The following is a 16,747-nucleotide window of genomic DNA, read 5'->3' as shown; positions in this document are numbered from 1 at the left end:
TTGGGTTCAATATATGTGTGTGGATTATTAAGTTATTGGTTTTGACAGTTGGCAGTTGACAGATTGACAGTTGTAGATTGAACTTGAAAAAGGAGTTTGATTTAAATAAGGCATGGGTTCCTTGGGCACCGCACTGACAATTTTAAAATGTATGTATGCTTCAGATTTTTCAACTGCAACCGAATTGTTTAGCATAGTCGCAGACTGGATCACACCGGTAATTAAATAGGTACAAATTTCGGTACTTTGAAAACTCTTTCAAATATCACATTCTATACGAAATAACTTTTGCAATATTACAGCCAACTATCAGCTGAGCATCAGCGACAGAATATAAAGAAAGCAGTAATGTGCAAAATGGCGGTAATTATTGCGTGGGTCGAACTCATCCGAAAAGTAAGGTTAGGATAATGTAAAGATGGAATAGAATAGAAAGAAAATAATTGTTTGTAAACAAAATTCACTGAGAGTTGAGTAGCTATATTCTCTCAACCGTGGTTTTTATTCATTTGGTTCCTTATGCTTGTGGGCATTTTATTTTAATATCTGTTATTGTAGTGACGAAGTTGTGGATGCAAAAAAACATATTTTAATCGTGCTTTGATTACAAATTACTGTTTTTTTATTTTTTATCAGAAAGAACACAGGAAGATAACCCAAAAAGTATTCTGATTTTATTTTCCCTTTTATTTATTTACATAGCATTTATGTATGTACATATGTATATAATAACCCTGTATTTAGTAGCCAAAAGTAGTCAAAAATAATTCATTTAGCCGAGGGTCAAAAACTCAGTCATCTATTTAAATACTGGCTGGGTATGTGCAAATATATACGTACAGAAATATACACGTATGTAAAATATTTGTGTAAATATGTGTATCGGTAATTGTGATTGCATACGTACATACATATGTGCGTATGTAGATATGAAATCGGCTTGACTCATAGATACATTCACACATTCATGCGTTTGCTGTGAATGCTAACGCGAACACCTCCAATAATGACTACCGAAGACCGAAGCAGCAACAGCGGCTGCAGTAGCGAATGACGTTGCTGCTGCCGTCCGATTGTTGCGAGTACGACTGTGTTATTTATTCTTTGGATTGGATGATAATCAGTTTGTTTACATTTTTAGTTGCTCACTGTGTGCTCGCTGCTGCCCTACCCCAACCTGGTTCTTCACCACCGCTGTGGTTCAGAAGATCACACGTTCATGGTGCACAATTTGCGCGCGAATGTAACCTCCGCGCACCCACTCACCGCAATATTCGTTCATGACATCGTCCAACTCTCCTCTGCCTCCCCCGGATAGTCTATCGACGAACTCCTCCTCAGCAGTGTTGCTGTTTTAACTATTTTTTTACTTTTGAAAATGCGTTTAAACCAAGGTACATTGAACAGGTAGTAACAGTGGAACAAAAACGGCAGTGTTGCCGTTTTAATTTTTTTTTACTTTTGAAAATGCGTTTAAACCAAGGTACATTGAACAGGTAGTAACAGTGGAGCAAAAACAAGACCAATGTATCTTGCAGAATGTCAAAATATACAAAAAGAGATTGAGAGTGTAGGGTAATTTAGACCGAAAAAATTGCACAAAAGATTTGTAGAAACCTTGTTGGGAAACTTATGTATTAATTATGGCAATATTTGTCCCATATTATGGATACGTTGCGAAAACTTTATCTATAAGTTGTGTAAGAATTTCGTTTAATATGTACATACATATATACATATGACTATATAAGTGTTGCGTTTACCTTTTGCTGAATATTTTGCCGAGCTTCCCCTCCATTTTATGGTGTGCGTCGAGTAATCTACAGCTTAATGGAAAAGGTTTGCCAATGTCTTCCGAGGAGTGTCCGCTATTTACTTTTTTTTTTTGTGTTTCGTATCCAGTGGATCTCCAGCCAGAGACCAACCGTGTATGGTGACCATGTACAAACCCATTCATTAAATTAATGAAAATAACCTTTTGTCTAAGCGATAAAAGCATGGATATTGATCTAGTTTCTACTACTTAAAAATATGTAAAAATTATTGGGAGGTTGAATTAGTTTTAAAGGTGACACACAGATGGCGCTATTTATCACTTTATCGCGTTGGCAATACTGAATATATATTCATGACAAAGCCTCATCCCTAGGCTTTGTTTATCAGTATCTGTCATTTCGCTGAAGTATAAACAACGCAGTGTTTTCACAATAAAGCCCCAAATCTTCGAAAAAAACCTTTAAAACTAATTCAACCTCCCAATAATTTAAATACATTTAATGCAATACAAATTTTCGATTACATTTTTAGCTTCTATTACAGTTTGGCTACCGCTAAAAATTTGCAGCGGCAGCACTGCTCACCAGCCTTGCTTAAACATATTTATGCTATACTGTACATGACATGCATACGTATATATGACAACTATGCCTTTATTTTTATTTGCCTTAACAAAATAATAATAATACATACACACACTCGTGCGCACAGAACGGAATAACAATAACAACCAACAACAAAAATAGCGATGGCAATAGCAACAACAATTACGGCAAAATGTAAATACAAACAACACGAAAATAAAACAAATTAAAGCACTCATACACATACCCACAGGCAATGAATAAGCAAAAGGCAACGGGGGCCAAATAAAATGAGGTTCCGAGGCAAGAATAGAGTTGCCAGTATTCTTTAAATATCCAATAGTTGTGTTTCTCGTATAAACCAATAGTCGTTTGTTGCATATGGATTTGGCAGGACGGCATTATTTTGCTGACAAAAAAGGTTGTAATAGATTCGTTGCGAGCAAGAGAAAATAAACGAAGAGAATTGAGGTTTGTGAAAAATTCCAACAGATGCTTTCCATTTCAATTCAACCGGGCTATTCGGGTCATGTTCTTCGATTTCGATGTAACTTAAATATGTTTGTCTCTGGTCAAAATAATGAGATACGTATTTGTTTGTTCGCCCGAAAAAAATTTTTTTTAAGAGTTATCAGCAATTTTGTTTTTCGCCCCAAACTCGATTTTTTTTAATTATATAAGAAATTTTTTTTTTTAACTGCCCATAACTTAGTCAAAAATGAACCGATTTTAATAATTCTGGGTTCAAAATGATCGTAATTACTTACACGAGCGACTTCATGTAGAAACAATTGCAAAAAAGTAGTTGAAAATTTTTTATTTAGCAAAAAAGAAAAAAAATTGAAATTTTTTCGAAATTCAATATTTCAAAATGTGTATTTTTTTTTATAACTTTTTCCAAATCAAGAGGACACCCCAAACTTCAATTAAGCTGAATGCCCAATAGCTAAAATGAGTTGTTTTTGAGTAATACATTTTTGAGTAAAAAACCTGTTTCGCACTTTTTGTTTTCTGCAAAATGAAAAATTTTCAACTACTGTTTTGCAACTGTTTCTACATGAAATCGCTCGTGTAAGTAATGCCGGTCATTTTGAACCCAAAATTATTAAAATCGGTTCATTTTTGACTAAGTTATGAGCATTTAAAAAAAAAAATTTTTATATAATTAAAAAGAAATCGATTTTGAGCCGAAAAACAAAATTGCCGATAAAGCTTGAAAAAAAATTTTTTCGGGCGAGCAAAAAAATACGTGTGTCATTATTTTGACCAGAGAGCAACAAATTTGAGTTACATACATCGAAATCGAAGAACATGTCCCGAATAGGCCTTTTGAATTGAAATGGAAAGAATCTATATAAGAAAATTTTTTTTAATTACTCATAACTTAGTCAAAAATAAGCCGATTTGAATGATTCTGGGTTCAAAATAATCGTAATTACTTATACGAGCAACTTCATGCAGAAAAAATTGCAAAAAAGTAGTTGAAAATGTTTTATTTTGCAAAAAACAAAAAGTGCGAAACAGGGTTTTCACTCAAAAATTCATTACTCAAAAACGACTCATTTTAGCTACTAGGCATTCAGCTCAATTAAAGTTTGAGATGTCCTTTTGATTTGGAAAAAGTTATAAAAAAAATTTCAATTTTTTTTCTTTTTCGCTAAATAAAAAATATTCAACTACTTTTTTGCAATTCTTTCTACATGAAGTCGCTCGTGTAAGTAATTACGATCATTTTGAACCCAGAATTATTAAAATCGGCTCATTTTTGACTAAGTTATGGGCATTTAAAAAAAAATTTTCTTATATAATTAAAAAAATCGAGTTTGAGGCGAAAAACAAAATTGCCGATAACTCTTGAAACAATTTTTTTTCGGGCGAACAAACAAATACGTATCTCATTACTTTGACCAGAGACAAACATATTTCAGTTACATCGAAATCGAAGAACATGACCCGAATAGCCAGGTTGAATTGAAATGGAAAGCATCAACAGCTAATTACTATTTTAGCAACTAACAGAAATGCATAAAATTCTTACTTCCTTTTTGAACACCACTTAATTATTTACAAAAATGTGGATAAACTTGTAAGTTAATCTACAAACATAACAAATTGTATAAGTATATATGTATTTATACAAAATAGTATATATTAATTAGTTGCTAACATATTTGTATTAATATTATTGCTTATGAAGAGGCAATACTGGCTCCAGTTGAGGAAAAACAAAGACAGTGAAAAGGCTGAAGAACTCGAAAACAGCGAAACAAACAATAAATCTACACATGTATGTATACTACCACATGTGCTGTTATATTTTACGGACGCCACTTTTTTCATTGAATGGATGTGAATAAGGGGCACTGAGTACTGAGAGAAATCGACGCTTCCCCTGTAGTTTTGTTGGTGTTGACAATATTTCGCGCTCCACTGTATTTGCGTGTTACTCGAAATGGAATATGGAATTTTTAATTTTTGTTGTTTCTCTGTTCTGGTTTTCGTTTTTTTGTTATAGCTGTTGTTATTGTAGGTATTGCTATTATTATTTCTGTTGTTTTGTATTTTAGTGTAAATAACGTCACATCGAGGCACAGGCAAGTGAATGGCGATATTCGAAAATAAGAGGACGGATAGGCACAAACATTCGTAGGCACTGGTGATCGGGCTCTTAGTATGCGGTGCTGTTAAGTATACATATTTAATATGCATATACGTACATATGTTTACTAAAACCGAACCACCCTCCCCCACCCACTTGCTTCTTTGTTTATCTACACCATCACAACGACAGTGGGCTAATGGCGCAATAGCAGCGGTTTGAGTCGCACCGCGTAGCGCACTTTGGACGCCACTGCGCACTCGATGACTATGCATTGTCAATTGCGATGGCTCGTTTGGACGAAAACATTCAGAGCAGCCAACAGCACCAGCTTAGGCGGCATTTTCAATGCTCGTCGCCAAATTCATAAAAGTAGAGGTGGACTCAACTAGTGTACGATTCCGCTCATCGCGGAAATAAGCGTTAACGCTAGCGCAAGCGACAACGAACCCAACAGAAGTGTAAATACTGAGTGGCTGCGTTAACGCGCTCGCATTCGCTAGCGCAAAAATACTTATTCAAAAACAAAAGAATAACAAAAACGAACAGACTAAGAAAAACATTGAAAAGTTTGTTGTTTTGTTTACCTTTTCGCAATGCTGTGCGGTTGTGTACACTTTTTGTTGTTAATTTAGTTCTCTTCACAAATAAAAACGCGAAGACAAACAGGGTTTTATTTTTAATTTTCGAACTTTATTGGAACTTATGTATATAAAGTGTGCAAAGCGCAGGAATAGGAAGTATAATAGTATGTGGTCCCTAACGAGTGAATTCGAGTGATTCTTCAAACAAAAGAAAGGCAAAAGGTTTTAAAGAAAATAAACTTGAAGCATTTCTTTGTGGCAACAAATATCTTCATACATACAAAATATTGCCATTGGTGCTAGTCTAGAACAGACTTTTAGCGAAGATTAAGGATTGCAAGTGGCGCCAAAGTGTGTGTTGTGTGCCAATAAGGAAGGTATTTGCATTTTGCGTTTTAAAGTTTTCGCTCACTTTCATCAACGTAGCGGCAACAGTATTGAGAACAGCAGCGACTAAGCGGGTATCTGCAGCGCAAATTCGTTGACGAAAAAAGTTTTGTGTTTAGTCATTTGCCTAAATTTGTGTTTACGCTTTACTGAGGCTACAGTGAGAGTGTGTGAGTGTATACGCACTTGATTTTTATTGTGTTTGCTAAGATTTGCTTTGGAAAACCAAATACTACAATATATACCCTACAAGACAGCTGACTATCATATTAGCACTCATATTATCATCATCACTATCATCATCCAACTACACATTTTTGTTCTAGCCGTGGGAAAGTTCTGATAGTTTCCCTTGTCGGTGTGATATTCTATCTCTCTTTTACCAATAGCAATTTCTTATAACTGAAAAATATATCTGCCCTGCTCCTAAACTCCTCATTGTTGTCATCACAAACTCATCAGCACAAATGGGCTAAACTCCTCATTGTTGTCATCATAAACTCATCAGCACAAATGGCCTAAACTCCTCATTGTTGTCATCAGAAACTCATCAGCACAAATGGCCTAAACTCCTCATTGTTGTCATCATAAACTCATCAGCACAAATGGCCTAAACTCCTTATTCGAAATTACACGACGAAAACGAAATTACATTTATATTATTATATTCATTTATTGTTTACAAACTAATTATTATAAAATTTTATATTATATATTTACATATTTAAATTTATTCTAATAATATATATTTTTCATTTCTTGTTCACAAACTAAGAATTTTCATTTACATAATATATTTACAGATTTAAAGATTTTACATATTTACAGATTTCAAGATTTTACATATTTACAAATTTCAAGATTTTACAAGTTTACAGATTTAAAGATTTTACATATTTACACATTTAAAGTTTTTCTATTAATATATTTTTTTTAGTTACACCTATTGTGGCTTAAACGAACATACTTCCTAATAGCGCCTTGTACATCTTCTTTTATTTTTTCTGAAAAGAGGTCTAATAAATGAAATAATTGTTAGCAACTCGTAGGTATTCTTCTTTTTGCTATGTACTTACCAAATATAAGTTCAACCGCCTTAAGTCTAAGAAGTGGAATCTTTCCTGCTCTTCCTTCTAAGTTGAAGCTGTACATGGCGTCATCTGTGAATAGATAATGCATAACCCCGTCAACCGTCCCTTTCGTGCCTTTTGATCTTGCCAGAAGCCCAATCTACATATGGAAGAAAAAGTGTTATTTTCAAATTATACTAGCATTCATTTTATTATGTTACCATTGCGTCGGCGTAAGCTTTATTTATCAGCTTGGCTTCAACAGCCTGCACTTGCTCCACCGATAATACGGGAAACACAGCAGCAAGTTCCATGGACTCCTCGCTTTCCGCGTCCCCGGTGATGCGACTGACAGACTGTTGAACCCTAGCTGTCAGCACTTTGCATTCGCGCAACAGCTTACTTTGCGCTTGCACCTCACCACGTTCCGGCATCTGAAAAGGGAAATTTCGATGTTACAAACGAAATATATAGTACATATGGTGAAAGTCTGTTATTACCTTATCGAAAATGGCACTTTGTATGTCAGCTACTTGGCCAGCAACGCCCAGTTGACGGGTCTCGACGCTATCCAATTTCGCCAATATTTGGTCCTGGCATATCTGGATAGCGCTTAACTCAGCTATTATTGCCGCGTGTCTGCCTTTAGATGACGACACATGTTTGGGAAGAGCAGGCTTTTTTGGTGGAGAGCGCTCGTCATGGGGACATTCCACCCCAAATTGAAACCTTCGAATTTTTATTTCTGAAATAAAATAAGAATATATAAAACCACAAATAAAAGTATTGTACATAAAACTGTACCGTCATTTTCTTTCCACTGACTTATTTCCACTTCTGAACATATTTCGTCGAATATATCCTGATCCGACTCCATTTAATATTATCTTAAAAATCGTTAAAAAGATGATGTAGTATGGGTAAAAGTAAATATTTTCCTTCAAAAGGAATACAAAAATATTTATAACTAATGTCTTCTATATTTACATCTACTTCTATTTCATTTAATACACTACTTAATAAAATGCCGAGACCAGTTGAGGAGTGCAACGGTTCTTCAAAATAGTTATCAGAGTTCGCTAAACGGAAAGCTTTAAAGACATTTGTTTGTAATTTTTTGCCTATAACTTTAACAGGTCCTATTTTGTTGCTAAAGCAAAAACTATCTTTCTCTTTGTTAAAATCTATATTAAACTCGCCTATCTTGGAACTTTTGTTGGGATCTGCATGTAGGGTTTGGCGTTCAAGTGTCCTAAAATAAATTTGTTGTAAAATCTTATTTGGTTTATTTATCAATTTTTTTAAATGCTGCATATAATTTTCAAATTTATAAGCAGAAAAACTATCTAAAGAACCATTCTGTTTTACGCAATCTGGCAAGTGCAGCAAATTGTGTACGTTAAAGCTTATTAAATAGTCGCCATATAAATCCCCAAACAACTTTACAAATTCTTTCAAAATTTCATTTGCGACATTCAATTCTACCTTATAAGACTTTTCACAAGAAAGAAGCCGAATGCCAGCATGCAATAAAGTAAAATGGTAGCACAAATCGTCTGATATGCAATCTTTTAAAACAAATATTCCCGTATATAATAAAAATTGTCTAAATTCCGTAGACTTCCAATTGCCTATTTCATCAAGATTCCTGGATATTCTGCAAAACTCCGAAGGAACAAAACTTGAGAGGTAATCCAATTTCGCATTCATTTTTGTTACATTGCCCCTTTTAATAAGCAATTGGAGTATTTTTTTCATTATACCTAAATCTACCAAATGCATTGGATCCAAGGGAAATTGTGAAACCATACCGATATTTGCAGATTCTAACAAACTTGCATGTTGCCTATACTCTAAACTATGATTAGATGTAGGTTATCATTTATCTATTTTTAAAAGAGTCATCTGTTCTTAGTTGGCCTACTGTTTTAGAAAAGCTAACTCTTCTTTGGCTATACTGGTTTTCGCATATGCACTTTGGACAACTATTTCTGCCGGTATGCGATTTAACGCTCGTTACAAAGGCACGAGCTGGAGAGTCACAGGTGAAAGCCCTAATTTCAAATTGTTTTAATGTTTCATTAGGGCCTACTTTCAATCCATTCTCTCTTAAAAATATTATTTCCTCACAAAATTGCTTCAAAAATGCATCAATATTGTGGGGTTTACCCATGCCTGAAAAGCATCCAATGATGAAAGGGTCCTCTTTAGGAAAACCTACAACAGAACCTACAATAAAATTGGCCATAATGTCCGATTCGAACTTTTAAATACTTTCAGACCATCAATTCCAACGTCTATGTAAACCTTATCTACATCTTTGAAATATTCAAAATTTTTTGATTTAAAAAAAAACTGAATTCCCAAAAAAAGTAACTCACCTCCTGCTATTGTTACAATATCTACTGTTTCTCGACTAGTACCTAAAAGAGTTTTAGCGGATAAAGATATTCCTTCAACCCCAACCTTCTTCAATGTTTGCAGTAAGTCAGTCAATGCACTTTGTGTTATATTATTTCTAACAGCCCATGCTTTTAGCTCAATATTTCGGTCATAAGTTGAGTTGCATTTTCTAGCCTATCATCTAATTCTCCAAAGTCAAATAAAAATCCCTCGTCATCTCTACTACTATCTGAAAAGTTTGCGTTTGATACAGAAATATTTTGAAGACCGGCGGCTTTACTGATACGAGGCATATCTTCATTAGAACAATCTACTCTATTACTATTACTGCTATTGGTATCAACTTCCATTTGATGAGCAAGTTCGTTCAGTTTTCTCTGTTTGGCAACTGACACTTTAAACAGTGTATTCTCCTTGCTCATCAAGTTGGCAAGAGTTTTTTTATTTATGCTCATAATTTTAACTAAAATATTGTATGTTAAATTTGAGTTAGTATTTAACTACTTAAAATAAAGCTATTAATTTACAATGCCTTATTTATAACTTGCAACTTAAATTTTGATTGTAGACAAATTTATTTCGTGTATGATCTGAAAAAAAGAAAATTTTTGTTAGTTAGTATTTAACTACTTAAGTTTATGTTAGTAATTTACATTACCTTATTTAAAGTTCACGTTATATTTTCCTTGATGACAAATTGCCGCTTTTATTTAATGTATAATCTTCTGAAAAAAATAAAATTTTTATTATTTCTATATTATTATTTCATTATTATTATTATTTTTATATTATTATATTTATTATTTTTACTTTTTATGAAAATATTATTTTATCGCACTTTTCACTATTTTGAACAAAATATCACAATTTGTTCAGAGCAGCCACAAAACTGCAACTTCACACTTTGTTCTTGTTTTTGTTGTAGCAGCATAAGCATTCTCCTTACATATACGGAGAATACTGCTGAAGTGACAGTCCATGGCCGGATATAAATCCGGTAATGTAGAACGCTAAAAATTCTTATTTTACCAAAATCCTTATGAAACCACGATAAAATAACATTTGGTTAGAACTTAAATATGCATACCTGATTTACACTCGATTTATTCACAATCCACTTTTCACTGTAATATTTTAAATAATACTCGTATCACAAAAAACACAACCGCCTTCCACGAGGAAAATTTTTACAATTATGAATAACTAGATGCGCTTTTTGTTTGAAAGCGCAGCTAGAAATTTCTTTCAATACTCCTTAGTATTGCCAATTCCTGGGAACAACTAATAGTCGGAATGGCGTGCTGCCAGAAATAGAGCACAAAAAATAATTGACGAAAACAGTTCGTTTTTACGTTAAAGGAAAAATTTCGCGATTTAAATGTAATACATATAATTAATTGTTTTAAAATATTATATAATATGTTTTTTGGGTTATAATATAATTTTTATGAGACCACTGTCAAATTCAATCACACTTTCCTGAATACATTTGGAATACATGTAATTCTAGTGAAAACTGAGAGTTGGTTTTTGTATGTAAATATGTATGTTTTTTTAATTTTTTGCTTATTTATGTATTTTATACTGAGTGTGCTTATTTTTTTATACTTATATGTATCTACATCAATGAAAATAAGGAAACTGTAAATTCCTAATTTTTGTTTTAAAAATACCCAATCAATATTTCTCCCGCTGTAGCATTACTGACGAATAGTATAAAAAGGAGCATTTCAACAGCGCTTTCACGAGAAAAAGAGTTTCACATTTAGTTATCTCTTTTGCTCATTCGACAATTTTCAATTTGTCAATGCGCATGTATTAGAGACTAATAAAATATTTGTCAATGTGTTGGAATTTTTGGCGAAAGTACTCAGCACTGTCTTGTAGGGTAGTATCTTTTTAGATATACATATGTATGCATGTGCATTCATACCTAAGTACGTAAGTAAGGAGGAGATAAAAACATGCGTATGTAGGTATAAAATATTGAATATTAATAGGTTAGTTTGTTTACTTCTCAAGCTATCGAACAGAAAATTTCTCTCTAAAGTCAGAGCAGTAGGAAATAAGGCACCGCAACGTAAAAACACATCGAGAACGACATCACCACACAACACGAAGCGATACTCATGTTTTATCTATGTACTTTATTTATGTACATAAGTAAATACTTTGCCGACGGCGATTTAATTTTTTTGATTTCTCATGTATTTTTATTTCGTATGATAATGGCGGAACCGAAATAAAGAAGCCTATGCAGCGCCTATCAAAATAGATAGCTGTAGATATAATCACACGGAACATTCAAACGCGTTCGGCCATTCGAAGCAAAATTGTGAGAGTAATTTGGCTGTTACGTCATGGGGGTTTTGTCAACAGAATTGTGCCCACTCGACGGTGAGCAAGTTACCCATCCCAAATCCTTTGGAGTTCACATTAGCTGGGTATGTGCCGATTTACACTCAGAGACATCTGGAAGGGAGACACTGGAAATTCTCTTTTCATGTCTCATTCGCGGTCACACGGGCAAAATTGTTTTCGGCAACATTTTGACGTTTACTACTTTAGCATCGTCTGGTTCGAATATATTCTACAACCCGCTAACTTGTAAAGCGGAAAACGTTCAACAGTTTCTTAAATATATCAATGAAGAATGCAAACTGGTTAAATATAAATAATTTGTTGTTTGTTTTTTATTTAAATATATTTATAAATTGTTGTACTTGAATAAAAAAAATTAAATTAAAAATACTTCATATATAAATAATTAACTTAAAATTAACTTGAGTATCTAGAAATGCGGGGAAAAATTAGAATTCACCATAAACATCCCCATAACTATTTTAAATTATATGTACCTACTTTAGTAGCAAAAATAATCCTGCATTTCCCAAGCAGCGTTCGTATGCTTGTCATCGATGATATCTTCCGTTTGATTGAAAACCAACACATAACTCAGAATTTTCTCCCACACAAGAAGAAAACAAATGAAGCTACTGTCAAAAATTGCTTTAAGACTGGAAATACGAATAAAAAGAGCAAAGCGTGTCGCCAGTACAGGAGATAAATTCCCTTGTCTCTTCCGCGACTGTCCTTCTCCACCGATTTAAAATGTTTCCCTTCCAAATGTTTCCGTGTAAAGGGGCCCAGAAAACATGCTGTTTCGACCGGTTGGCTGCAGAGAGAAAGGGGTATTAAGTGAATGGTTAGGAGAGGGATCTGGGAATGAGTGGTTAGTATTGTGCGGGGTGCCTTCACATGCCGAGAATATATTGAGTATGTCAGGGACGTTTTTGGATAGGTAGGAGTTTAACCACTACAATATTATAAACGTAATTGTCCCAAAGCAACGCCAGTTTCACGAGGCAGCGAGTATACGCCCCGCTTCGTCTGCAATAGATGGTTCTTGGACTCCGAAGACGGTATTCGAGGGTCGGGAGTTCCGTAAACTGTCTAGTCCAGCATTTGTCGCTGTGTTCGATACTGGGCCTTGCCAATATAGTCGAAGAGACGTCTCCTGTCTCGCCTGGAAGGTGGCTCAGCCTCCATGAAGTGCCTGCGGGATGATACCAACAGGCAGACGCTGTAGCCGCATGGCTACCATTCGAAATTCAGAGAGAGCGTAGGTTCAAATCTCGGTGAAAAATTTTTTTCTAATAGCGGTCGCCCCTCGGCAGGCAATGGCAAACCTCGGAGTGCATTTCTGCCATGAAAAAGCGTCTCATAAATAAAATATCTGCCGTTCGGAATCAACGTAAAACTGTAGGTCCCTCCATTTGTGGGACAACATCAAGACGCACACCACAAATAGGAGGAGGAGCTCGGCCATACATCCAAAAAGGAATTGCTTGCTGAGCATCTTACTAGGCTTCTTAATCTTGCTGTGATGAAGTTGTCCACGGAGGACATCGGGAGGCATCCTGATGGCAACATTCTGATAAGTCTGAAGCTTAGTCCACTGCGAATCATTAGTACCAGGCGACCAGACAATATTTCTTTGTCTTTGCCCCTTCACCTTCCGACGAAGTACAACCACAGAAAGGGATTGCCACCCTATCATTCGATTCGCCGTGTTCGACAGGGACCTTATAGTGTGCCAGAGCTTACTCACACCAGAGGTGAAGTTGCAGATCTTCAGATGCTCAACCCATTTAGTCCGCTTTTGTTGTATGATCAGTTGCCGATGTTAATTCATTAATCAGGCTAGGGCCCCTATTATGAGTTGGATTCGATCTTCGATATTCGCTGAATGTCAATTTAGTATTATGAGCGGTGCAACCCTGTCCAAATTTTCGTTGTATACCGAATTTAAAGTCGAATGCAATTTTGCCTTCGATTGTGTAGCGTATTGTGGGAAAATTTGTTAAAATGTATGTTGTTTCCGATTATTTATTGTTTAATAGTAACTTTGTTAATTTTATGCAGGTCGAACGTCATGAGTACCAAACAGCAATAAGAAAGGCTGGGGTCATTAATGGAAGAGAATCCACAATTTGCAAAAGTGATTTGCACCAAAGTTCAATAATTGGTGTTGCTTTTTTTGCGGAATAGTGGAGAGGTCTTGCCTGCAACAAACATATAAACGGTTTTTCAAGACTCCAATTGTTCTTTCAATGATACGAGTACTTCTCGCTTTGGCATGTTTTTGTTGTATGTCCTTTGTGGAGACCCTTCTTCAGAGTTTCTGAACGGCGTCATTAAATATGGTTTTAGAGCGTATCCAGCATCACCTGAGACAGACAAAAAATATTAAAAACGGAATTTCGATTGGTGTTTATTATATACAGAGGATCCAAGTAGCTCCTGGATTTTTCGCATTTATATATTCATTATTTTCATTGTATGATCACAAACCTAAAATTTACATTATTCGCATTGAGACAAATCGTCGAACCACAACTCCGTTGTACTCATTTTCACAAAAAATACTTTTTTTAACTTTTAAAAATGTTGTTAACAAAGAAATTCAATACAATCGCTCTTTTATTTTAATTTGCTGTATCAGCTGAGAAAAAATTATCTATTGTAAATGCGTCGATCGATCTTCAGCGAATGAGCACCATAATACCAAATGAAAATTCGTTCGATTAGCACTTTTGACTGCAGTCGAAGATCGAATGTTCTCATAATAAGGGCCTAGCGCTAGCAATTTTTTGATCAGTCGAGCTGCTGCAATTACCCAATCTCCTGGTGGTGCGTTGTCGTTGACTGTACTGAGTCTCGAATTGTCTCTGCTCTGCCACAAATTGTCCCCTCCGATAATTTGACGGGCGTGATTACCAGAGGTCATGGTGAGCATTGAAATCACCAACAATCAAGCTGTTTTTACCTCTGATAAGTGGTCATATTCAGTCGGACCACATATGACAGGTGGTTTATAAATATTAAATATTTCGAACCATCGCCTGACCGGACAGCTATTCCTTGACTTTTTAAGGTGTTGTCCCTGCGGTCCATGTCGATATTGGTATGGGGGTCCATAAACGATCGGCCCCTCCACTGTCTGGTAAAGGATCCTGCATTCGGTGCACATTATATTTTTCACAGGTAATCAGGGCGGCCGCCGTAGCCGAATGGGTTGGGGCGCGCCTACCATTCGGAATTCACAGAGAGAACGTCGGTTCGAATCTCGGTGAAAACACCAAAATTAAGAAAAACATTTTTCTAATTGCAGTCACCCCTCGGCAGGCAATGGCAAACCTCCGAGTGTATTTCTGCCATGAAAAAGCTCCTCATAAAACATATCTGCCGTTCGGAGTCGGCTTGAAACTGTAGGTCCCTCCATTTGTGTAACAACATCAAGGCGCACACCACAAATAGGAGGAAGAGCTCGACCAAACACTCAAAACAGGTGTACGCGCCAATTATATATGGGGCATTCTTTCTGAACGTGAGACCCCCTGCCCCCAGAATAGATTTTGACGAAAAGAGGTCTATGAGGGCTTAAAATGTAGGTAATTATGTTTACTTTCGAAAGCAAAGTGGCACTTCTTGAAATTCAAAATGGCGGATCCAATATGGCGGATTCAATATGGCGCAATTTTGCAGTTCGTGCATCAGATTTATGCTATGAACTGATGATAAAAAATGTGATGAATAATCAGTGACCAATAAAAATAAATAATTAACTTGGAAATATGTAAAATTAAATCCAATGCAACAATTTTACTTAAAAATAAATAAAGAAAACACGAAATAGCATAAATCTGATGCACGAACTGCAAAATTGCGCCATATTGAATCCGCCATATTGGATCCGCCATTTTGAATTTCAAGAAGTGCCACTTTGCTTTCGAAAGTAAACATAATTACCTACATTTTAAGCCCTCATAGACCTCTTTTCGTCAAAATCTATTCTGGGGGCAGGGGGTCTCACGTTCAGAAAGAATGCCCCATATATATATATATAAGCAGGGAGGAACTTGAGGTTGTCTGTGTTGGTCCAGCTGTACGTACCGCTGTTCTGAACTTAATCAGCCAGCGATGGTTTTGGTCTCTTGGTGTGGTAGAACGCTTACTTCTCTCACAACGCTCTTCACTGAGGTAGTCCATAACAAAGAGTACATATTTTTTTGCCGGAGACACTAATTGAACTGTTGCTGTGGTTTTCCTTTCAGCCTTTCGTTGCAATACACCGCGCGCAATTTTGAATCCATTCGGCAACTGGTTCTCTGCAATTTACCCAGTAGAACCGCTGCGTAATCTTCTCCAACGTTTTAGTGATGCCAGGCCGATCTCCGCTTGGGCCACTCAGGAATTCCTATAACACGGATCTTGGATTTAGGAACTATGATTAAATTAGAATGATTTCCGTTTTCGGTTTGCCATACGCGATGCAGAACTCTCTCAAATATTTTAAGTCTATACCACTCCACACAATATGTCTTAGCTACGGGACATTTCAGTTTCAAATGGCCTCTTTTCAGCGTCTTTCGCTGACCTGAATCCTTTCTGTCGCTCTTGCTTTCCACTCATTATCGGGTTGCGCTGCATTAACTATGATGGCAACTATTGCCTCAGATCTCTCGACTTTGGGACAATCCTTACACTACGAGTATATACCACCAGGTCGTGAGATAGTGAATCCGCATTTCCATGTTGTTCCCCTTTACGATGTTCGAGATGGTTTCTTTCCAGCGTTAGACGTGCATTCCTATTTCTGTGTTGATAAAGTTTGCAATGTTTTCCTTCAACTTCTTATTGAATCCTGTAAAATTTACTTAATAAAAATCTAATAATATTTGACAATAAAAATCGAAAAATAGGTCAAATAATCCAACGTCATCAAATATCGGAACATCGGAGTCGAATAATAAGTGCCCGTCTTTAACAAATCAGGGACGA

The 16,747-nt window shown here is 35.6% G+C and overlaps 2 protein-coding genes across 6 annotated transcripts in view; one reads left to right on the top strand and one right to left on the bottom strand.

The window, feature by feature from the left end:
• Window positions 1-16,747, top strand: part of LOC128865437 (pneumococcal serine-rich repeat protein) — a 45,697-nt gene that overhangs the window by 19,156 nt on the left and 9,794 nt on the right. The gene's annotated exons all lie outside the window — the stretch shown is intronic.
• LOC128865439 (uncharacterized) lies at window positions 6,737-8,113 on the bottom strand. The gene is made up of 5 exons (XM_054105830.1): window positions 7,805-8,113; window positions 7,501-7,745; window positions 7,222-7,434; window positions 7,007-7,160; window positions 6,737-6,946 (listed from the first exon to the last, which is right to left on the bottom strand). The coding sequence occupies exons 1-5, from the start codon at window positions 7,875-7,877 to the stop codon at window positions 6,864-6,866; spliced, it is 768 nt and encodes a 255-aa protein (XP_053961805.1). The 5' UTR covers window positions 7,878-8,113; the 3' UTR covers window positions 6,737-6,863.

Source organism: Anastrepha ludens, chromosome 5 (genome assembly GCF_028408465.1).
Source record: "Anastrepha ludens isolate Willacy chromosome 5, idAnaLude1.1, whole genome shotgun sequence".
Classification (NCBI taxonomy): Eukaryota; Metazoa; Arthropoda; class Insecta; order Diptera; family Tephritidae; genus Anastrepha; species Anastrepha ludens.
This window is presented reverse-complemented; position numbering and strand designations above follow the sequence as displayed.

Coding starts and splice junctions, on each gene's coding strand:
- LOC128865439 (XM_054105830.1), bottom strand. CDS start 7,877: ATGGAGTCGGATCAGGATATATTCGACGAAATATGTTCAGAAGTGGAA. Junction 7,435..7,500: donor AAAGTGCCATTTTCGATAAG/GTAATAACAGAC, acceptor TTCCCTTTTCAG/ATGCCGGAACGTGGTGAGGT. Junction 7,161..7,221: donor AAGCTTACGCCGACGCAATG/GTAACATAATAA, acceptor TTCCATATGTAG/ATTGGGCTTCTGGCAAGATC.